This window comes from Salmo salar, chromosome 21, assembly GCF_965601325.2.
Source record: "Salmo salar chromosome 21, fSalSal1, whole genome shotgun sequence".
Lineage (NCBI taxonomy): Eukaryota > Metazoa > Chordata > Actinopteri > Salmoniformes > Salmonidae > Salmo > Salmo salar.
Genome location: NC_138311.1, coordinates 51063584 through 51087418, shown reverse-complemented (window position 1 = coordinate 51087418; position 23835 = coordinate 51063584). Strand labels below are relative to the sequence as shown.

General features: G+C 42.8%; 1 protein-coding gene across 2 annotated transcripts; it reads right to left on the bottom strand.

The window, feature by feature from the left end:
• Positions 1 to 6886: 6886 nt before the first annotated feature.
• LOC106582462 (caspase-8) lies at positions 6887 to 23305 on the bottom strand. 2 transcript variants are annotated; one of them, XM_014165602.3, is made up of 13 exons: positions 22281 to 23303; positions 20223 to 20506; positions 17626 to 17731; positions 17347 to 17482; positions 17112 to 17185; positions 16949 to 16994; positions 16736 to 16812; positions 15036 to 15069; positions 14830 to 14925; positions 13832 to 13920; positions 13529 to 13649; positions 11292 to 11808; positions 6887 to 9739 (listed from the first exon to the last, which is right to left on the bottom strand). In XM_014165602.3, the coding sequence occupies exons 1-13, from the start codon at positions 22281 to 22283 to the stop codon at positions 9553 to 9555; spliced, it is 1770 nt and encodes a 589-aa protein (XP_014021077.3). In that variant the 5' UTR covers positions 22284 to 23303; the 3' UTR covers positions 6887 to 9552. The 2 variants fall into 2 exon arrangements, with proteins under 2 accessions (XP_014021077.3, XP_045560820.2); XM_045704864.2 differs by having other exon boundaries at positions 9597 to 9739; positions 11435 to 11808; positions 22281 to 23305.
• Between the last annotated feature and the right edge of the window lie 530 nt (positions 23306 to 23835).

Below are 23835 nucleotides of genomic sequence, written 5' to 3'. Positions count from 1 at the left end.
CAAAATGGAGCTCTTTGGCATCAACTCAACTCGCCGTGTTTGGAGGAGGAGGAATGCTGCCTATGACCCCAAGAACACCATCCCCACCGTCAAACATGGAGGTGGAAACATTATGCTTTGGGGGTGTTTTTCTGCTAAGGGGACAGGACAACTTCACCGCATCAAAGGGACGATGGACGGGGCCATGTAACGTCAAATCTAGGGTGAGAACCTCCTTCCCTCAGCCAGGGCATTGAAAATGGGTCGTGGATGGGTATTCCAGCATGACAATGACCCAAACCACACGGCCAAGGCAACAAAGGAGTGGCTCAAGAAGAAGCACATTAAGGTCCTGGAGTGGCCTAGCCAGTCTCCAGACCTTAATCCCATAGAAAATCTGTGGAGGGAGCTGAAGGTTCGACTTGCCAAACGTCAGCCTCGAAACCTTAATGACTTGGAGAAGATCTGCAAAGAGGAGTGAGACAAAATCCCTTCTGAGATGTGTGCAAACCTGGTGGCCAACTACAAGAAACGTCTGACCTCTGTGATTGCCAACAAGGGTTTAGCCACCAAGTACTAAGTCATGTTTTGCAGAGGGGTCAAATACTTATTTCCCTCATTAAAATGCAAATCAATTTATAACATTTTTGACATGCGTTTTTCTGGATTTTTTTGTTGTTATTCTGTCTCTCACTGTTCAAATAAACCTACCATTAAAATTATAGACTGATCATTTCTTTGTCAGTGGGCAAACGTATAAAATCAGCAGGGGATCAAATACTTTTTTCCCTCACTGTATGGTTTACGTGGGTATTGACATATTTTCTGAAAGCCATAAGATAATACTTACAGCTGACCAAGGGAAACCATCTTCTCACTTCACAAAGGCTATTTCTCAGTTTTAAGCATTGAAATCATTTACATTTTCACAATCCATCGTTCAAGAACAACTTCATTACGGTGGTGTAAAAGGACATTGTTGAACATTTTGTTCAGGAAATTCTACCCGGAAGTTGCTTAGCAAATGATCTGCTCTACATTCACAGTGTAAACCTTTCCAGGATGTGTTATGCCCAAGCAGTGCATGGCCAGACTACAAAACAACTGATAGTAGAAATGAGGGACATTTCTGCAGAAAGCATCGGCCAATACCTTGTTGGTTCCGATCAACAGAGCAGAACATGTAACATATCTTAAGAATTCAAAAAAGCTCTCAACATTCAGGCTTTTATGTAACCAATGTCCCACAGACTTTGCTTGTTAAAATGGACATGGCTAGGATGAAATTACTTAGAAGCTTTACTCTACCTTGCATTTTTATAAAATGTAGCTTATATTTAGCTTATTTCCTGCAATTCTACACATTTCATCATGGGGTGCAGAGAAAAGTTTCCCATTTTAAAGCACATTTTCTTGAAATTCTATACATTTTGCCATGTCTGTTTATTCATGTGATATTTGGGTGACTCAAACATTACAACAAAATCTATGGGATAAAAAAACCTAGCTAAAAAATGTTAGCTGACATGGGCTAGTTGATCTGGAACTTAGGCAGTGTTTTCCAAACTTGGTCCTGTGGACCCCAAAGGGTGCCTGTTTCGTTTTTTGCCCTAGCACTACACAGCTGATTCAAATAATCAAAACTTGATGAGTTCATTATTATTTAGTTATTTTTTAAATTTAGGGGATATATAAGCTTTAATTTGCAGATAGATTGTGGCTTCCATCAATTAGTTCATTATTTGAAAAAAGGACCATATATATTTCAGGTAAAATAACAACCCAATGTTGATCTCCCAAGACAAATTATCTAGCAACAGCAAGGTAGCTAATGTCCAGGAATGTTTTGACTTTCGACCTGTCCCCAAACTAATACAATTGGTTGAGGGACTGATTTAGACCAAGGGACAGCAGGTGTGTACAATTGATTATCAGGTAGAACAGAAGACCGATTTAGGAAAACCCTGGGATAAGATACACGAGGCTGTAAACCACTAGAGGGTGTTACTAAGATAAGATACACTAGAGGGTGTTACTAAGATAAGATACACTAGAAGGTGTTACTAAGATAAGATACACTAGAGGCTGTAAGCCACTAGAGGGTGTTACTAAGATAAGATATCCGAGGCTGTAAGCCACTAGAGGGTGTTACTAAGATAAGATACACTAGAGGGTGTTACTAAGATAAGATATCCGAGGCTGTAAACCACTAGAGGGTGTTACTAAGATAAGATACACTAGACGGTGTTACTAAGATAAGATACACTAGAGGGTGTTACTAAGATAAGATACACGAGGCTGTAAGCCACTAGAGGGTGTTACTAAGATAAGATACACGAGGCTGTAAACCACAAGAGGGTGTTACTAAGATAAGATACACGAGGCTGTAAACCACAAGAGGGTGTTACTAAGATAAGATACACTAGAAGGTGTTACTAAGATAAGATACACTAGAGGGTGTTACTAAGATAAGATATCCGAGGCTGTAAGCCACTAGAGGGTGTTACTAAGATAAGATACACTAGAGGGTGTTACTAAGATAAGATATCCGAGGCTGTAAACCACTAGAGGGTGTTACTAAGATAAGATACACTAGACGGTGTTACTAAGATAAGATACACTAGAGGGTGTTACTAAGATAAGATACACGAGGCTGTAAGCCACTAGAGGGTGTTACTAAGATAAGATACACGAGGCTGTAAACCACAAGAGGGTGTTACTAAGATAAGATACACTAGAGGGTGTTACTAAGATAAGATACACGAGGCTGTAAACCACAAGAGGGTGTTACTAAGATAAGATACACTAGAAGGTGTTACTAAGATAAGATACACTAGAGGGTGTTACTAAGATAAGATACCCGAGGCTGTAAACCACTAGAGGGTGTGACTAAGATAAGATACACTAGAAGGTGTTACTAAGATAAGATACACAAGGCTGTAAACCACTAGAGGGTGTTACTAAGATAAGATACACTAGAGGGTGTGACTAAGATAAGATACACTAGACGGTGTTACTAAGATAAGATACACTAGACGGTGTTACTAAGATAAGATACACTAGAAGGTGTTACTAAGATAAGATACACTAGAGGGTGTTACTAAGATAAGATACACTAGAAGGTGTTACTAAGATAAGATACACTAGAAGGTGTTACTAAGATAAGATACACTAGAAGGTGTTACTAAGATAAGATACACTAGAGGGTGTTACTAAGATAAGATACACTAGAGGGTGTGACTAAGATAAGATACACTAGAGGGTGTGACTAAGATAAGATACACTAGACGGTGTTACTAAGATAAGATACACTAGAGGGTGTGACTAAGATAAGATACACTAGAGGGTGTGATTAAGATAAGATACACTAGAGGGTGTTACTAAGATAAGATACACTAGAGGGTGTGACTAAGATAAGATACACTAGACGGTGTTACTAAGATAAGATACACTAGAAGGTGTTACTAAGATAAGATACACTAGAAGGTGTTACTAAGATAAGATACACTAGAGGGTGTGACTAAGATAAGATACACTAGAGGGTGTGACTAAGATAAGATACACTAGACGGTGTTACTAAGATAAGATACACTAGAAGGTGTTACTAAGATAAGATACACTAGAGGGTGTTACTAAGATAAGATACACTAGAGGGTGTGACTAAGATAGTAACACCGTCTAGTGTATCTTAAGATAAGATACACTAGAGGGTGTTACTAAGATAAGATACACTAGAGGGTGTTACTAAGATAAGATACACTAGAGGGTGTTACTAAGATAAGATACACTAGAGGGTGTGACTAAGATAAGATACCCGAGGCTGTAAACCACTAGAGGGTGTGACTAAGATAAGATACACTAGACGGTGTTACTAAGATAAGATACACTAGAGGGTGTTACTAAGATAAGATACACGAGGTTGTAAGCTACTAGGCCAGGGGTAGCCAATCCTGTTCCTGGAGTGCCGCAGAGGTACTGAAGGATTTTGTTCCAACTACGTGAAACACCTGACCAACTGAGCTAATTGATCAGTTCAGTGATTAAACTCAATACACCTGGTCTTCCAGGTCAGTTATATCAAAAACAGTAAGTGCCCGTGGCACTTCAGGACCAGGAGTTGCCTACACCATGCACTAGGCCATATAATCATCCAGGAATACATCTCGAGCAAACTGGAATTGAACTAAAACCGTGATAGGATCTGTGAGAACCAAGAAACACTTTTAAATTTAGCATCAGTCAGGTACTTAACATACAATGACATATTAAATACGTAGTAATTTCTCAATGTGATCCACTTTATAATATTCTTTATCTTGTATAAAGTAGTAATTATCTTTGGGATCGATTTTTCCCTGATTTAGTTATAATTTTTGTAAGATAATTGACTATGACTATACATACAAATAGCGTTTTACCGCAGACTTTTATATTGGAAGCAAAATCGGAAAACTGCAAGTCTGCTACCGGGACGTTAATGTTGCGTCACGCTAATGGTATATTGTCTAAATGTATTTGTCTGTTGCAGAAACCGGCGAATTTAGCTGAGGGAATTGCCGATTTCGTCAATTGACAACTTGATCAACAACACCCGGTTCACCAGGTCAAATAGATATTTTTCTTCCGCAGTTGTAGGTCAGATAATAGGTTAATACTGTCATCTACTGGTTGTAATGAGGAGCACGACATTACGTTTTCTAGAAAGAGATTGCGGCTTTATTCCTACAGTATCATTGTTTTAATCAGTAGTGTAAAGTACTTAAGTAAAAATACTTTAAAGTACTACTTAAGTCGTTTTTTGGGGGTATCTTTACCTTACTATTTATATTTTTGACTACTTTTACTTCACTACATTCCTAGTGATAAAATACACTTTATACTCCATACATTTTCCCTGATACGCAAACGTACTCCTTACATTTTGGGTGTCATTGTAGGCAACTGGGTTTCCCAAACTATGGACATGTGAGAGTTTTTAATTTCCCTTGCCCTGGTCAGTATATCACTCAAAGCACAAAACTCATTCAAATACCATTGATATGGTTAAAATGGGTAGTTTATGTGGGTAGTAACATTCTATGCATAAAATCTGTTGTTGGCTTATACATTTTATGTAACCTTTATTTAACTAGGCAAGTCAGTTAAGAACAAATTCTTATTAACGATGACGGCCTACCCCAGCCAAACCCGGAAGACGCTGGACCAATTGCGCGCCGCCCTATGGGACTCCCAATCACAGCCGGTTATGATACAGCCTGGAATCAAACCAAAGTCTGTAGTGACTGAGATGCAGTGCTTTAGACCACTGAGCCACTCGGGAGCCAACATGATTGGCTTATACATGCCTATGTGTTCTCTAGGCAGGGGGTTTTGCAGGACATGCCGGAGCAGATGGGGGCAGGTGGGGAAGCTGACTGCCCTCCTGATGGATGAATGGCGGCCCCACCAGCACAGCTGTCGTGCGGTGCCATACCTAGATAGTTTCTCCAACATGGTCAGGTGACGGGAACCTCTGTCTCTTTCTTAGGTCATCATGTCTCTGTTTCACAGCTGTTGGATGAGGCAGAGCTGAGCAGGCAGCATCAACAACCTACTGGAGATGGACTAGATACTTTATGCCCCACTGCTAGCAGAGGTGTACTTTGGATGGAAGGGAAGTAGTGTCTATTTGTTTTACAGCACATCTAGGTTACACTACAAATGGTCAAAACAAATGGATAGCATTACCTGGACGACTTTGTTATTACATTGTTGTAGATCACTTTTATGTGGGACTGTCAAATTGGAATAAGGTCCTTTGACATCGAGGTGATTCCTAGTGCCCACTTCCATCTGAAAATAGGCAGCTGATGCAGCCCCTCAGATCTGAAATCAGCTCTTTGGTGACCCTCCACGCCAAGGCTCTGGAGGGGGAGAAGGGCTGTGCAGAGGACAGACATGGTATGAAACAAGAAACAGCTGGTGACATCCTAACTAATACTTCAAACTGACCAGTCTCACCCTTCAAACCCTCCCATCCGTGCTGGGGAAGGATTAGGACTTCCTCCACAGCTCGTTCCGCACGTACAAGGTGAATTAGCCTTCACACCTGTTGGCACATAGCACCAGTCAGAACTTGGTGTTTCACATTTTGTCTGTGAAATGTACTTGTTGTAATAAAAACATGTTTTTTTTCCTACTGCTCTGGGACAGTAGCTTTGAGGTGATGCGTAGAGAACAGCTAGAAAAAAGGAGCAGGAAAGGGATCCCATGATGCATTGTAAGGTTATTCAACTATTAAACCATTGAGGTTATTCACAGTTGGGAAAGTATAGTTATTATACAGTTCCTGAGTTTTAGTGTTGACATTTAATTTAAAAAAATGTATGTTTCTCAGCCCTGACAGCATGTGAGCAGTTGAACAAGATGCAGGAAAAGGATAACCAAAGAAAGGCCTTTGATGTAGAAATGGAAGACCTCCTCGCCAGGTTTGAGGAGATCCAGGTCAGAGGAGTGTTCTTGCTACCAATTGTTAACCTGAATTTGACTTATAGGTGGTTTGGACAATAGGATAGTTTACCTCTGAAGTTACTGAGTGTGTGGGGTTTTCTAGGTACTACCTGAAGATCTGATAGAGGATGTAACCTTCAGTTTGTTGAGAACAGCTTTTCACCAGACACGACAAGAACTGGACATAGTTGTTACGATACTGCTATTCTATATATCCTCTTCATGCAGAGCAAGTGTCATTGGAGTCTCCGCTCAAACCTGGAGTCTCAGCCATCACTAGCAGGTTTGAGGAATCTTCTTCTTGTGACAGACCTGTCATATCTCTGACTTTGAGAAAAACGCACACCGGCTTGGGCCAAGACGCATGTCACGCAAGAAGCAAGAGAGCCATAGTGCAACTCATGACCGCACCAATAAATGTTTGAACATCACTTTGTTTTATTCTTGATATGTCAAAGAATTTGTCTTAAATGTGTTGTGTGACATGCCGTGTTGTGCCAAGGAGTACACCGATGTGTTGTAACAGCAACAAACTTATCAACATTGAATGAAAATTGCATTTATTGATTTAGGAAGTCAACGTACAAGGGGATAAGAATTTTATAATATAGAAGAAGAAAAAAAACTGGTAAACAAGTTGCATAATAAGTGCTTTTCAGTTCACTGGTTATTGCTTCTCCTTTACAACATTTAAAAATACCTTTTAAAGATGCAATATGCAGAAATCACTCTACCATTTCCTGGTTGCTAAAATTCTAATAGTTTGCCTAATTTCAGTTTGGGACAAAAAACACCAAGTATAGTGTAGAGAATCATTGTACCATCTAAACCGCTGTGAATTATATTTTCCATAACCAAAAATATTGTATTTTCAGGTGTTTGAAACTGGTGTACAAAACCGATGTAAACATTTTTTTTAAAGCATAGAAATAATCCACATAGAACTGATCTACTGCTTCATAGACTTGCTTTCAATGAGAATGACAGATCTATAACTCAAATGTAATGTGAATTTGGCCAAAAGGTTTCATATTGCCGCATTAAAAACATTTCCTTTAATTTTCTATTTACAGTTCTTTGGATATATTTCTACCGAATTCCATTTTGTATACAGTACCTGTCAAAAGTTTGGACACACCTACTCATTCAAGGGTTTTTCTTTATTTTTACTATTTTCTACATTGTAGAATAATAGTGAAGACATCAAAACTATGAAATAACATATATGGAATCATGTAGTAACCAGTAGGCTACAAAGAATATAAAAGGAGAGATAACAAACATATTTTCCAGGGTTTGTGAAAATAATGCTCTGTGTAGGATTTAACCCCAGCTCCAACATTCCAAAAAGGTTATGTTAAATTAAACAGCTCCTCAATATTTACGCGTCTCTGTGAGATTTAAACTTTGCACAAACAAGACTACCTAAATTGATAGCAGAGCCGAGTAGAGCAATGACTACTGTGTGTGTTATTTTGTCTTGACTTGCCACTCTGACAGCAGGGCCATGTTTTGACATGCCAGTCAGATTAGGCAGAATTACCATTTCTCCTTCTCCTTGCCTGAAAATTAGATGAGCAACCTGTTTTTCTGATTGTGAAACATGGTTTAAAACTCTCCTAATGTTCTAATGGCCCCTTCTGTTGCCATCTGCACCACAAAGGTGAAAAATCACATTAAGCCTCAGTACAAGAACAAGTAGCAAGTCACAATCTAGATATATACAGTACCAGTTATTTTTACTGTTTTCTACATTATAGAATGACAGTAAAGACATCAAAACTATGAAATGTAGTAACCAAAAAAGTGTTAAACAAATCAAAATATATTTTATATTCTTCAAAGTAGCCACCCTTTGCCTTGATGAAAGCTTTGCACACACTTGGCATTCTCTCAACCAGCTTCACCTGGAATTATTTTGGGTCATTGTCCTGTTGAAAAACAAATGATAGTCCCACTAAGCACAAACCAGATGGGATGGCGTATCACTGCAGAATGCTGTGGTAGCCATGCAGGTTAAGTGTGCCTTGAATTCTAAATAAAACCAAACATTTTACATTTGGACTCATCAGACCAAAGGACAGATTTCCACCGGTCTAATGTCCATTGCTCGTGTTTCTTTAGTAGTGGTTTCTTTGCAGCAATCAACCATGAAGGCCTGATTCACGCAGTCTCCTCTGAACAGTTGATGTTGAGATGTGTCTGTTACTTGAACTCTGTGAAGCATTTATTTGGGCTGCAATCTGAGGTGCAGTTAACTCTAAGGAACTTATCCTCTGCAGTAGAAGTAACTCTGGGTCTTCCTTTCCTGTAGCGGTCCTCATGAAACCCAGTTTCATCATAGCGCTTGATGGTTTTTGCGACTGCACTTGAAGAAACTTTCAAAGTTCTTGAAATGTTCCATATTGACTGACATTCATGTCTTAAAGTAATGGACTGACGTTTCTCTTTGCTTATTTGAGCTGTTCTTGACATAATATGGACTTGGTCTTTTACCAAATAGGGCTATCTTCTGTATACCATCCCTACCTTGTCACAACACAACTGATTGGCTCAAACGCATTAATAAGGAAAGACATTTCACAAATTAACTTTTAACAAGGCACACCTGTTAATTTTAATGCATTCCAAGTGACAACCTCATGAAGCTGGTTGAGAGAATGCCAAGAGTGTGCAAAGCTGTCATCAAGGAAAAGGGTGGCTACTTTGAAGAATCTCAAATATAAAATATATTTTGATTTGTTTAACACATTTTTGGCTACTACATGATTCCATATATGTTATTTTAATAGTTTTGATGTCTTCACTATTATTCTACAATGTAGAAAACAGTAAAAATAAAGAAAAACCCTGGAATGAGTTGGTGTGTCCAAACCTTTGACTGGTACTGTAAATAAAACAGAGCGAGATATATATTAAAAAAAATGTAAACCTGCACCTTCTACCTGAGTGATCCCAGAGGGTGTATATATTGTTGGTGAGTCTACACATGTAGTGTCTGAATCAGTCCCTGATTTGGTGGGAAAGTATAAGGACCAGATTTAAACCCCTCTGCTCTCGTGCTCTCAAGACAATATTTGTGGCTCACGTAGTCTGGGAGGTGTAGTCTGGGAGGTGTAGTCTGGGAGGAGGGTATTTTGGGATGGGAAAGACCAGCCTCTTCCTGAGTGAGTATGCAGGCTGGGGCATCTGCTTCCTGGTGCCATGGTTATCACTCCTATTGCTGACATCATCGTTCACCTTGGTCAGGATGGACAGCAAGTCATACCCACTGGACAGAGAAAGAACAATGAGAGGAAATTCAATCTGATAATAATTTACCAACCATACGCTGACATCTGTATGTCATAGTCCAGTGTTTATTGGTGTTTTCAAAGAGGAAGTCAGAATGACACAATATAAAGAAACCAAGCACATCTGAGCACTAACCTGGGAACCATGTTGATGAGGTTCTGGCACTAACCTGGGAACCATGTTGATGAGGTTCTGGCATTAACCTGGGAACCATGTTGATGAGGTTCTGACACTAACCTGGGAACCATGTTGATGAGGTTCTGGCACTAACCTGGGAGCCATGTTGATGAGGTTCTGTCACTAACCTGGGAACCATGTTGATGAGGTTCCGGCACTAACCTGGGAACCATGTTGATGAGGTTCTGGAATTAACCTGGGAGCCATGTTGATGAGGTTCTGGAACTAACCTGGGAACCATGTTGATGAGGTTCTGGAACTAACCTGGGAACCATGTTGATGAGGTTCTGGAATTAACCTGGGAACCATGTTGATGAGGTTCTGGAACTAACCTGGAAACCATGTTGATGAGGTTCTGGAACTAACCTGGGAACCATGTTGATGAGGTTCCGGCACTAACCTGGGAACCATGTTGATGAGGTTCTGGAATTAACCTGGGAACCATGTTGATGAGGTTCTGGCACTAACCTGGGAGCCATGTTGATGAGGTTCTGGCACAAACCCGGGAACCATGTTGATGAAGTTCTGGCACTATCCTGGGAGCCATGTTGATCAGGTTCTGGCACTAACCTGGGGACCATGTTGATGAGGTTCTGGCACTAACCTGGGAACCATGTTGATGAGGTTCCGGCACTAACCTGGGAACCATGTTGATGAGGTTCTGGCACTAACCTGGGAACCATGTTGATGAGGTTCTGGAATTAACCTGGGAACCATGTTGATGAGGTTCTGGAACTAACCTGGAAACCATGTTGATGAGGTTCTGGAACTAACCTGGGAACCATGTTGATGAGGTTCTGGCATTAACCTGGGAACCATGTTGATGAAGTTCTGGCACTATCCTGGGAGCCATGTTGATGAGGTTCTGGAACTAACCTGGGAGCCATGTTGTTGAGGTTCCGGCACTAACCTGGGAACCATGTTGATGAGGTTCTGTCACTAACCTGGGAACCATGTTGATGAGGTTCTGGCACTAACCTGGGAGCCATGTTGATGAGGTTCTGGCACTAACCTGGGAACCATGTTGATGAGGTTCTGGCACTAACCTGGGAGCCATGTTGATGAGGTTCTGGCACTAACCTGGGAGCCATGTTGATGAGGTTCTGGCACTAACCTGGGAACCATGTTGATGAGGTTCTGGCACTAACCTGGGAGCCATGTTGATGAGGTTCTGGCACTAACCTGGGAGCCATGTTGATGAGGTTCTGACACTAACCTGGGAACCATGTTGTTGAGGTTCCGGCACTAACCTGGGAACCATGTTGATGAGGTTCCGGCACTAACCTGGGGACCATGTTGATGAGGTTCTGGAACTAACCTGGGGACCATGTTGATGAGGTTCTGGAACTAACCTGGGAACCAAGTTGATGAGGTTCTGGCACAACGACTGGATGAACCAAGTGCCCTTACTCATGTCTCTGAAAGAGGCAAAGTGAGGGACAGTGGCCATGCCCAGAAGGAAGTCGGCATCAGAGGGAATGGAGTCTCTGCGTACCACTGCATCAGTGCAGATAGAGCTGGTGGTAGTAGAGCCATCAGCGCCTGGGCAATCAGACTGGATGAACACTGGCTGTTGTTCCTTGATGCCCTGACAGGCCTGGATAAAGAACAGCTTGGGCTTTCCCCTCAGTGAGCTGCACTCCAGTCCAGAGAAGGGCTCTGTGAGCTCCCTGACTCTGACCTTCAGCCCGTCCACCCCATAAACACCTCCCTCCAGCCCGTGGCTCAGAACGCAGCACACCAGGCAGTCCATCTGGCTGTGGTCACGGCTGCGGAGCTCCGCAACTAGAGACAGTAACTGCTCCCGGCTGCAGTCTGGCTCAATCTGCGTCTCAAAGCCCAGCCACTCAAACACGCTCACCAAACTCCCTGAGACACAAACATGGGGATTGTGATTTAGGCCTGGTTCTACAAAAGCAAACGACTTAAAAGTATTTCACTATTTCAAGAATAACATGTACAGTTGAAGTAGGACGTTTACATACACCTAAGCCAAATACATTCAAACTCAGTTCTTCACAATTTCTGACATTTAATCCTAGTAAAAATTCCCTGTCTTAGGTCAGTTAGGACCACTTTATTTCAAGAATGTGAAATGTCAGAATAATAGTAGAGAGAATGATTTATTTCAGCTTTTATTTCTTTCATCATATTCCCAGTGGGTCAGAAGTGTACATGCACTCAATTAGTATTTGGTGGCATTGCCTTTAAATTGTTTAACTTGGGTCAAACGTGTTGGGTAGCCTTCCACAAGCTTCCCACAATAAGTTGGGTGAATTTTGGCCCATTCCTCCTGACAGAGCTGGTGTAACTGAGTCAGGTTTGTAGGCCTCCTTGCTCGCACACGCTTTTTCAGTTCTGCTCACAAATTTTCTAAGGGATTGAGGTCAGGGCTTTGCGATGGCCACTCCAATACCTTGACTTTGTTGTCCTTAAGCCATTTTGACACAACTTTGGAAGTATGCTCGGGGTCATTGTCCATTTGGAAGACACATTTGCGACCAAGCTTTAACTTCCTGACTGATGTCTTGAGATGTTGCTTCAATATATCCACATCATTTTCCTCCTCATGATGCCATCTATTTTGTGAAGTGCACCAGTCCCTCCTGCAGCAAAGCACCCCCACAACATGATGCTGCCACCCCCGTGCTTCACGGTTGGGATGGTGTTCTTTGGCTTGCAAGCCTCCCCCTTTTTCCTCCAAACATAACGATGGTCATTATGGCCAAACAGTTCTATTTTTGTTTCATCAGACCGGAGGACATTTCTCCAAAAAGTATGATCTTTGTCCCCATGTGCAGTTGTAAACCGTAATCTGGCTTTTTTATGGCGGTTTTGGAGCAGTGGCGTCTTCCTTGCTGAGTGGCCTTTCAGGTTATGTTGATATATGACTCATTTTACTGTGGATATAGATACTTTGTACCTGTTTCCTCCAGCATCTTCACAAGGTCCTTTGCTGTTGTTCTGGGATTGATTTTCACCTTTCGCACCAAAGTACGTTCATCTCTAGGAGACAGAACGCGTCTCCTTCCTGAGCGGTATGACAGCTGCATGGTCCCGTGGTGTTTATAGTTGCGTACTATTGTTTGTACAGATGAACGTGGTACCTTCAGGCGTTTGGAAATTGCTCTTAAGGATGAACCAGACTTGTGGAGGTATACAATTATTTTTGTGAGGTCTTGGCTGATTTATTTGGATTTTTGCATGATGTCAAGCAAAGAGGCACTGGGTTTGAAGTTAGGCCTTGAAATACATCCACAGGTATACCTCCAATTGACTCAAATGATGTCAATTAGCCATTACATCATTTTCTGGAATTTTCCAAGCTGTTTAAAGGCACAGTCAGCTTAGCGTATGTAAACTTCTGACCCGCTGGAATTGTGATACAGTGAATTATAAGTGAAATAATCTGTCCGTAAACAATTGTTGGAAAAATGACTTGTGTCATGCACAAAGTAGATGTCCTAACCGACTTGCCAAAACTATAGTTTGTTAACAAGAAATTTGTGGAGTGGTTGAAAAACGAGTTTTAATGACTCCAACCTAAGTGTATGTAAACTTCTGACTTCAACTGTAGCAAATATCTTACTTTCATCAACCTGTGTTCCCTCTCTATTGCTTAGGAGTTTTGGAGAATTTCTGAAGTTGTAGTTGTTAATTATCAGACAGTAACCTCTCTTTCTTCCTGTCATAGCATATTCTCCCACGTCCTACAGAAAGAAAACATGCATAAATAATTCATAAATCCAGTTAAGGACAGCATCATCCATAATCCCCAAAACTGCTACTGTACCTCAAATAATCTATACAATACCCAGTCAGTTTTCAGTAAAAGCATGGACTGACAAGACTTTGTCAATGCTCATTTAAAAAAGGTCAGTATCAGAGAGACCTCTTTTGTGGTGTTTCCTGTCTGACGATTTGCAGGGTCAAAGTTCTTATTGTGTCCACGTGAGGGTATGGATGAAACATGGTGATTCTCTATGGGAGAGAAGACATGGATCAGGTAAGAATGAATCAATGATATGGCTAACAGTTAACAGTGATGCCGATGAGCCAACAGAGAGAGTAGGAGAGAGGACAGTCTACAGGCTCCTTTTGTATGCTGAACAAAAATATGAAATGCAAAAATGCAACAATTTAAACGATTTTACTGAGTTACAGTTCATATAAGTCAATTGAAATACATTTATTAGGCCCTAAACTATGGATTTCACATGATTGGGCAGGGGCACAGCCAGGAGCCAAACCCACCCAATCAGAATGCGTTTTCCCCCACAAAATGGCTTCATTAAAGGCAGAAATACTCCTCCATTTCATCAGCTGTCCGGGTGGCTGGTCTCAGATGATCCCGCAGGTGAAGAAGCCGGATGTGGAGGTCCTGGGCTGGCGTGGTTACATGTGGTCTGCAGTTCTGAGGCTGGTTGAACGTACTACTAAATTCTCTATGATGGCGTTAGAGGCGGCTTATGGTAGAGAAATGAACATTCAGTTCCCTGGCAACAGCTCTAGTGGACATTCCTGCAGTCAGCATGCCAATTGCACATTCCCTAAAAACTTGAGACATCTGTGGCATTGTGTTGTGTGACAAAACTGCACATTTTAGAGTGGCCTTTTATTGTCCCCAACACAAGGTGCACCTGTACTTGCTGTTTAATCAGCTTCTTGATATGCTACACCTGCCAGGTGGATGGATTATTTTGGCAAAGGAGAAATGCTCACGAACAGGGATGTCAACAAATTTCTGCACAAAATTTGAGAGAAATAAGCTTTTTGTGTCTATGGAACATTTCTGGGATCTTTTATTTTAGTTCATGAAACCAATACTTTACATGTTGCATTTATATATTTTTTCAGTATAGATTGGCATTCTAAATGATATGAACTGACCTTGGCTGAGAGCAGCATTGTTGTCCCCACTGGTACTTAGGAGAGCCAGCCTATGTGAAAGTACTGTATCCGCTGTATCTGAGACCCTCCGAACATCTGGTGTGTGAGCAGACCGAGATGACACAACAAAGGTTTTGTGAGTTCTGTACTGTACTCCAATACAGAGAAAATGTGCTGAGCCACACCTTGTTCAGTGTGGGACTCACCCAGAGAGGTGTCAGCTGGATTCAGAGTGGACACCTGTGGAAGGAAGTAGAGGGAATAATTAGTGACTACACAGACATGAGGGATGGCCGTAGTCTCTTATGTAACGTGGTGTGTTCCGGTAGGTCCAATGCAGCATAAATAAGTGTCTCAAAACCTGGACTGAACATTAGACACTGCGCTCAGTTGAAGGCTGTGAAGCTGAACATTAGACACTGACCTCAGTTGAAGGCTGTGAACCTGAACATTAGTCACTGAGCTCAGTTGAAGGCTGTGAACCTGAACATTAGTCACTGAGCTCAGTTGAAGGCTGTGAACCTGAACATTAGACACTGAGCTCAGTTGAAGGCTGTGAACCTGAACATTAGTCACTGACCTCAGTTGAAGGCTGTGAACCTGAACATTAGACACTGACCTCAGTTGAAGGCTGTGAACCTGAACATTAGTCACTGAGCTCAGTTGAAGGCTGTGAACCTGAACATTAGACACTGACCTCAGTTGAAGGCTGTGAACCTGAACATTAGTCACTGACCTCAGTTGAAGGCTGTGAAGCTGAACATTAGTCACTGTTCTCAGTTGAAGGCTGTGAAGCTGAACATTAGACACTGACCTCAGTTGAAGGCTGTGAAGCTGAACATTAGACACTGACCTCAGTTGAAGGCTGTGAAGCTGAACATTAGACACTGACCTCAGTTGAAGGCTGTGAAGCTGAACATTAGACACTGACCTCAGTTGAAGGCTGTGAAGCTGAACATTAGACACTGACCTCAGTTGAAGGCTGTGAAGCTGAACATTAGACACTGACCTCAGTTGAAGGCTGTGAAGCTGAACATTAGACACCGACCTCAGTTGAAGGCTGTGAACCTGAACATTAGACACCGACCTCAGTTGAAGGCTGTGAACCTGAACATTAGACACCGACCTCAGTTGAAGGCTGTGAACCTGAACATTAGTCACTGACCTCAGTTGAAGGCTGTGAAGCTGAACATTAGTCACTGAGCTCAGTTGAAGGCTGTGAAGCTGAACATTAGACACTGACCTCAGTTGAAGGCTGTGAACCTGAACATTAGTCACTGAGCTCAGTTGAAGGCTGTGAACCTGAACATTAGTCACTGACCTCAGTTGAAGGCTGTGAACCTGAACATTAGTCACTGACCTCAGTTGAAGGCTGTGAAGCTGAACATTAGACACTGACCTCAGTTGAAGGCTGTGAAGCTGAACATTAGACACTGACCTCAGTTGAAGGCTGTGAACCTGAACATTAGTCACTGACCTCAGTTGAAGGCTGTGAAGCTGAACATTAGACACTGACCTCAGTTGAAGGCTGTGAACCTGAACATTAGACACTGAGCTCAGTTGAAGGCTGTGAAGCTGAACATTAGTCACTGACCTCAGTTGAAGGCTGTGAACCTGAACATTAGTCACTGAGCTCAGTTGAAGGCTGTGAAGCTGAACATTAGACACTGAGCTCAGTTGAAGGCTGTGAAGCTGAACATTAGTCACTGACCTCAGTTGAAGGCTGTGAACCTGAACATTAGTCACTGAGCTCAGTTGAAGGCTGTGAACCTGAACATTAGTCACTGACCTCAGTTGAAGGCTGTGAAGCTGAACATTAGACACTGACCTCAGTTGAAGGCTGTGAACCTGAACATTAGTCACTGACCTCAGTTGAAGGCTGTGAAGCTGAACATTAGTCACTGACCTCAGTTGAAGGCTGTGAAGCTGAAGAGAAGTTCGAAGAGGGAAAGAACATCGTGTCAGAATGTCCACGTTGTTCCACTTAGACAAACAGGAATATAAATGGACACGTTTTAGCAAATTAAATAAAAGGTTAAATGAAAAAGAAAAAAAAGAAATAAAAGGTTTTATAACATATTGAAGAAGATTTGACATCTACTGTAGTCATAGTTCCTACCTGATAGTCCACATGACACAGGTCTCCTTGGAAGCATAGAGACAGCCTGATGGAAAATAATAGTCATGACATTCTGTGATGATAATCAAGATGGAAACTGAGAAATGTCCTTAAGGACTAGTGGATATCAAGATAATGTAAGAAATAAATCATTCTCTGTTACCTGGTTTTCTGGAAGACATGCAGAAGAAGACCTTGATCTTAACAATCCCACCCCTGTTTTTTGGGTTACTGGCCCTGATTGAATATAGTATTGCATAACACATCTGAGTCATACTACTGTGCTAAATCATTGACAGGCATACACAGGCAATGAATAAGATTGTTCAGCCAGTCAGTACTTTACTAGGGAAATGAATTTGTTAGTCACCCACAGAAACTGAAAGTGAAACACTTACCCTGCTGTGTCTTAAACTGGTTGATTCTTGTTTTCAACATGGGGCAGACACTTCCAAACATACTTTCAACAATGTTTAGTTTTATGACGCTCAAAATATCCACTTTCTCCATTTCCAGGAATAATTGCAAGGTAGTCTTAAAGAATAGAGCAAAATGTGTAACATCAGTTGGTCCATCAAGATTAAGCATTCTTTCTACTCATATTTCACTAAATAATATAAGTTATACCCTATTCTGGACAACACATGGTGAATTTCAGACTGTTTTGACGTACTCACCACGTTGTCCTCCAGTATCCTACGAGGGAGTGTGTTAATCAATAGGAACTTAATCTCTCTCAAATCGTCTTCAGTGGTGTTCTCTGACAAGTCATACAGCAGCTTTCTGCAGATGGTGGAATACAATGACTCATACACTTTTCAGAAAACATCATATTACAGTACAGTATTCTGTATGTGGGAAACAGTAAGACAACAACATGAGTGTTTATATTCGTGTTATAAATGGCAAGTTCTACTTATCGATATTAATTTGTGGGGTAAGCTGTTGTGATGCATTCAGATGTCGTAAATGAGGCCAATACAGTGGTGTAAAGTACTATAGTAAAAAATACTTTAAAGTACTACTTAAGTCATTTTGGGGGGTATCTGTACTTTACTATTTATATTTCTGACAACGTTTACTTTTACTTCACTACATTCCTAAAACAAATAATGTACTTTTTATGCCGTACATTTTCCCTGACACCCAAACGTACTCGTTACATTTTGAATAATTAGCAGGACAGGAAAATGGTCTAATTCACACACTTATCAAGAGAATATCCCTGGTCATCCCTACTGCCTCTGATCTGGTGGACACATTAAACAGAGAACATCCCTGGTCATCCCTACTGCCTCTGATCTGGAGGACTCACTAAACAGAGAACATCCCTGGTCATCCCTACTGCCTCTGATCTGGAGGACTCACTAAACAGAGAACATCCCTGGTCATCCCTACTGCCTTTGATCTGGAGGACTCACTAAACAGAAAACATCCCTGGTCATCCCTACTGCCTCTGATCTGGAGGACTCACTAAACAGAGAACATCCCTGGTCATCCCTACTGCCTCTGACCTGAGGACTCACTAAACAGAGAACATCCCTGGTCATCCCTACTGCCTCTGATCTGGAGGACTCACTAAACAGAGAACATCCCTGGTCATCCCTACTGCCTCTGATCTGGAGGACTCACTAAACAGAGAACATCCCTGGTCATCCCTACTGCCTCTGATCTGGAGGACTCACTAAACACAGAACATCCCTGGTCATCCCTACTGCCTCTGATCTGGAGGACTCACTAAACAGAGAACATCCCTGGTCATCCCTACTGCCTCTGATCTGGCAGACTCACTAAACAGAGAACATCCCTGGTCATCCCTACTGCCTCTGATCTGGAGGACTCACTAAACAGAGAACATCCCTGGTCATCCCTACTGCCTCTGACCTGAGGACTCACTAAACAGAGAACATCCCTGGTCATCCCTACTGCCTCTGATCTGGAGGACTCACTAAACAGAGAACATCCCTGGTCATCCCTACTGCCTCTGATCTGGAGGACTCACTAAACAGAGAACATCCCTGGTCATCCCTACTGCCTCTGATCTGGAGGACTCACTAAACAGAGAACATCCCTGGTCATCCCTACTGCCTCTGATCTGGAGGACTCACTAAACAGAGAACATCCCTGGTCATCCCTACTGCCTCTGATCTGGAGGACTCACTAAACAGAGAACATCCCTGGTCATCCCTACTGCCTCTGATCTGGAGGACTCACTAAACAGAGAACATCCCTGGTCATCCCTACTGCCTCTGATCTGGAGGACTCACTAAACAGAGAACATCCCTGGTCATCCCTACTGCCTCTGATCTGGAGGACTCACTAAACAAAGAACATCCCTGGTCATCCCTACTGCCTCTGATCTGGTGGACTCACTAAACAGAGAACATCCCTGGTCATCCCTACTGCCTCTGATCTGGTGGACTCACTAAACAGAGAACATCCCTGGTCATCCCTACTGCCTCTGATCTGGAGGACTCACTAAACAGAGAACATCCCTGGTCATCCCTACTGCCTCTGATCTGGAGGACTCACTAAACAGAGAACATCAATGGTCCATCCCTACTGCCTCTGATCTGGAGGACTCACTAAACAGAGAACATCCCTGGTCATGCCTACTGCCTCTGATCTGGAGGACTCACTAAACAGAGAACATCCCTGGTCATCCCTACTGCCTCTGATCTGGAGGACTCACTAAACAGAGAACATCCCTGGTCATCCCTACTGCCTCTGATCTGGAGGACTCACTAAACAGAGAACATCCCTGGTCATCCCTACTGCCTCTGATCTGGAGGACTCACTAAACAGAGAACATCCCTGGTCATGCCTACTGCCTCTGATCTGGAGGACTCACTAAACAGAGAACATCCCTGGTCATCCCTACTGCCTCTGATCTGGAGGACTCACTAAACAGAGAACATCCCTGGTCATGCCTACTGCCTCTGATCTGGAGGACTCACTATACACAAATGCTTAGTTTGTAAATTATGTTTGATGGTCCCCCTGGCTGTCAAAAATAAATAAAAATAAGTAAATGGTGCCGTCTGCTTTGCTTAATATAAGGAATTTGATATATAGCATTTACTTTTACTCAAGTATGACGATTGAGTACTTTTCCCACCACTGTACTTAAGTACATTTAAAACCAGATAATTTTAGACTTTTACTCAAGTAGTATTTTACTGGATTACTTTAACTTTAACTTATTAAGTTATCTTTACTTTTACTCAAGTGTGACAATGAAGTACCTTTTTCTACCTCTGGCCTATATATTCACCTATAAGGAGAGATGAGGCTACTGGTTGTTGGAAGCTGGTTGTTGAGACCAAGCTCTCGCATCAAGCTGTGGCGCTGGATGGTGCATAGTAGATCAGCGAGCAAGTAAGGCTGATCGGGGGTTAACAGTTCTTGGTCCATCAGAAGAGAGAAGAGTTTACTTGCTGTGGGCACTGAGCTACAGTCTTTCTCAAGCAGATCTTTGCAAAGAAATGCAAGTGCTTGTACTTCTTCACTGCTCAGGGCTTGTTCCACCTGCAATAGCAGCCTTTGGAAATCCATCTCCTGTCGCAAAACCAATATAATGAAAACCAACATGATCATTATGTTTGATATTTATACTATAAATACATATTGTTAATTTACAATCTCAGCACATGTAAATAATATGTTGTCAGTTGAAAATATCTATCAAGTGTGTAATAAATATAGGCCTATGGATAGACATCTTGAATAGTGCAGCAACTTTCAACCAGGGGGCTGGGGACCCAAACCAGGGGGCTGGGAACCCCTAGGTACCTCACTTTTAACCAGGGGGCTGGGAATCCCTAGGTACCTCACTTTCAACCAGGGGGCTGGGAATCCCTAGGTACCTCACTTTCAACCAGGGGGCTGGGAACCCCTAGGTACCTCACTTTCAACCAGGGGGCTGGGGACCCCTAGGTACCTCACTTTCAACCAGGGGGCTGGGGACCCCTAGGTACCTCACTTTCAACCAGGGGGCTGGTGACCTAAACCAGGGGGCTGGGGACCCCTAGGTACCTCACTTTCAACTAGGGGGCTGGTGACCTAAACCAGGGGGCTGGGGACCCCTAGGTACCTCACTTTCAACCAGGGGGCTGGGGACCCCTAGGTACCTCACTTTCAACCAGGGGGCTGGGGACCCCTAGGTACCTCACTTTCAACCAGGGGGCTGGGAATCCCTAGGTACCTCACTTTCAACCAGGGGGCTGGGAACCCCTAGGTACCTCACTTTCAACCAGGGGGCTGGGGACCCCTAGGTACCTCACTTTCAACCAGGGGGCTGGGGACCCCTAGGTACCTCACTTTCAACCAGGGGGCTGGTGACCTAAACCAGGGGGCTGGGGACCCCTAGGTACCTCACTTTCAACCAGGGGGCTGGGGACCCCTAGGTACCTCACTTTCAACCAGGGGGCTGGTGACCTAAACCAGGGGGCTGGGGACCCCTAGGTATCTCACTTTCAACCAGGGGGCTGGGGACATAAACCAGGGGGCTGGGGACCCCAACCAGGGGGCTGGGGACCCCTAGGTACCTCACTTTCAACCAGGGGGCTGGGGACATAAACCAGGGGGCTGGGGACCCCAACCAGGGGGCTGGGGACCCCTAGGTACCTCACTTTCAACCAGGGGGCTGGTGACCTAAACCAGGGGGCTGGGGACCCCTAGGTACCTCACTTTCAACCAGGGGGCTGGGGACATAAACCAGGGGGCTGGGGACCCCAACCAGGGGGCTGGGGACCCCTAGGTACCTCACTTTCAACCAGGGGGCTGGTGACCTAAACCAGGGGGCTGGGGACCCCTAGGTACCTCACTTTCAACTAGGGGGCTGGGGACCAAACCAGGGGGCTGGGGACCCCAAGGTACCTCACTTTCAACCAGGGGGCTGGGTATAGGGGCAATAATCACCTCACATTGTATAGAAGAGCAGGTGCTTAAGACATTTTGTCTAAGATTAGGCTCACATAATTATATAGAACTGTAATATATATGTATCTATTGTTAAATATCCATATGTATAATTATTAAATCAAATCAAATGTATTTATATAGCCCTTCGTACATCAGCTGATATCTCAAAAGTGCTGTACAGAAACCCAGCCTAAAACCCCAAACAGCAAGCAATGCATGTGAAAGAAGCACGGTGGTTAGGAAAAACTCCCTGGGAAAAAGGGAGTTTTAGGCTAAACTATGTATGAGAATCCATGGCTGTCCAATAAGAATGTGTTCACTGTAGAGATAGACTATACAGTGTAGAAACCATTTCTACTGTTAATTCGAACAAATGCCCCCCTAAAAAAAGTAATGAAAAGTGTCCTACCATTAGGTAACCTGTGCGTTCGATGTTTTAAATGTGCGTCAGATATCTCACATCCACATAGGCCTGCCGATAGGTTTGGAGGGGTAACAAAGTAGGCTACAGGAATATCAATGTTTTCCAAAGATCCGGTATTCTTCACGATGACAACCACAAGTCATTTTAGTTGATCAACAGCTTGAAGTCCTTTGGAATTTAACGTACTGTAGGCGAGAACACAAGTACAGCACTGTCGTACTGCGCGCTTTCCAACTAGAAAGGTACATTTCTTGAAGATGTGTGCGCTTGCTAGCTTGCTGTGTTTCAAACTCATAAAAGACACCCTTGTCCACCCACCCTCGGCCTAATGCTTTGGGGGAATCCCCGCTGCAATATTTGTCGTCGGTCCAAATGATTAGCTAAGCAAGGGAAGTTTTCACCGTCAGCTCCTTAGGCCTAGTTTTTAATGGAGTTTGCGAGTAATTATGTGTACAAGTTTGTTCACTTCGGGACCTGAAACGCCGCCAAAACTTAAAACCTCAAAGTCAATATGGAGAAGTCAACATACAAGTGTAAGTCAAAACGAATGTAAATAATTTACAAATTATGCTACTGATGTTGTTTGGTCAGTTTTTGGAAAAATGTAGAACTAAAAAATGTTCCTCCTTTAGAAGTTCTAGCTAGGCAGGCTAATTAATTTGCTAGCTATCATACAGTAGGCGTGTATTAATAATTATATAGTTAATATAAGTAGACATGTAATCATAATTGAGTGTAGCGCATATAAAGCACCCACAATCTACCAGTGGCTGAAAACACTAGTGATGGGTCTTTCGAGCCGGCTCGCATATCAGAAGAGCGGAATCTATTTATAAAAATATTTAAAACATTAAGATATGAATAATCAAAAGATTTAAATTAATAGAATTAAGTAATTCAAAGAACGAAAAAAAATTATAGGCCCAATGTCACGACTTCCACCGAAGGTGGCTCCTCTCCTGTTCGGGTAGTGCACGGCGTCGCCGGTCTACTAGCTGCCACTGATCCTTTTTTTCTTTTTCGTTTAGTCTGGTCTGTTTTGGTTGTGCACCTGTTCCTTGTTTGGGTTGATTAGTGTGGGTATTTATTTTCTCTACACCCGCTTTGTGTCGTGTGGGTTTATTTTCGTTTCCCTGTTTTATGTTGGGTGACGTTATTTTGTTCATCATTTTTTCCATTCAGGTTATGTACTTTAGATTTTGTTCTTCTGGTCGTTTTTGGACTGTGTATTTTTGGTCCGGTGCCTGTATGTTTTTTTGATGGACTTTATTAAACTCTTGTTATTGGAATTATCTTCTCTCCTGCGCCTGACTCCTACACCCATCTCTCGTAGAGAGACGTTACAGAAACCCGCACCACAATTATGGAGTCAGCAGGAGCAGACGTGCCTTCCCCATCTATGGAGGAGCGTGTAAATCAACATACGGCCGTTCTTCACCAGTTAGGAACGGCTATGGACCAGGTACTGGAGAGACTGGAGAGATGGGAGAGGATGGGAGAGGAGTGGTACCTCTACACCATCATCCGCCACTCTTCAGCC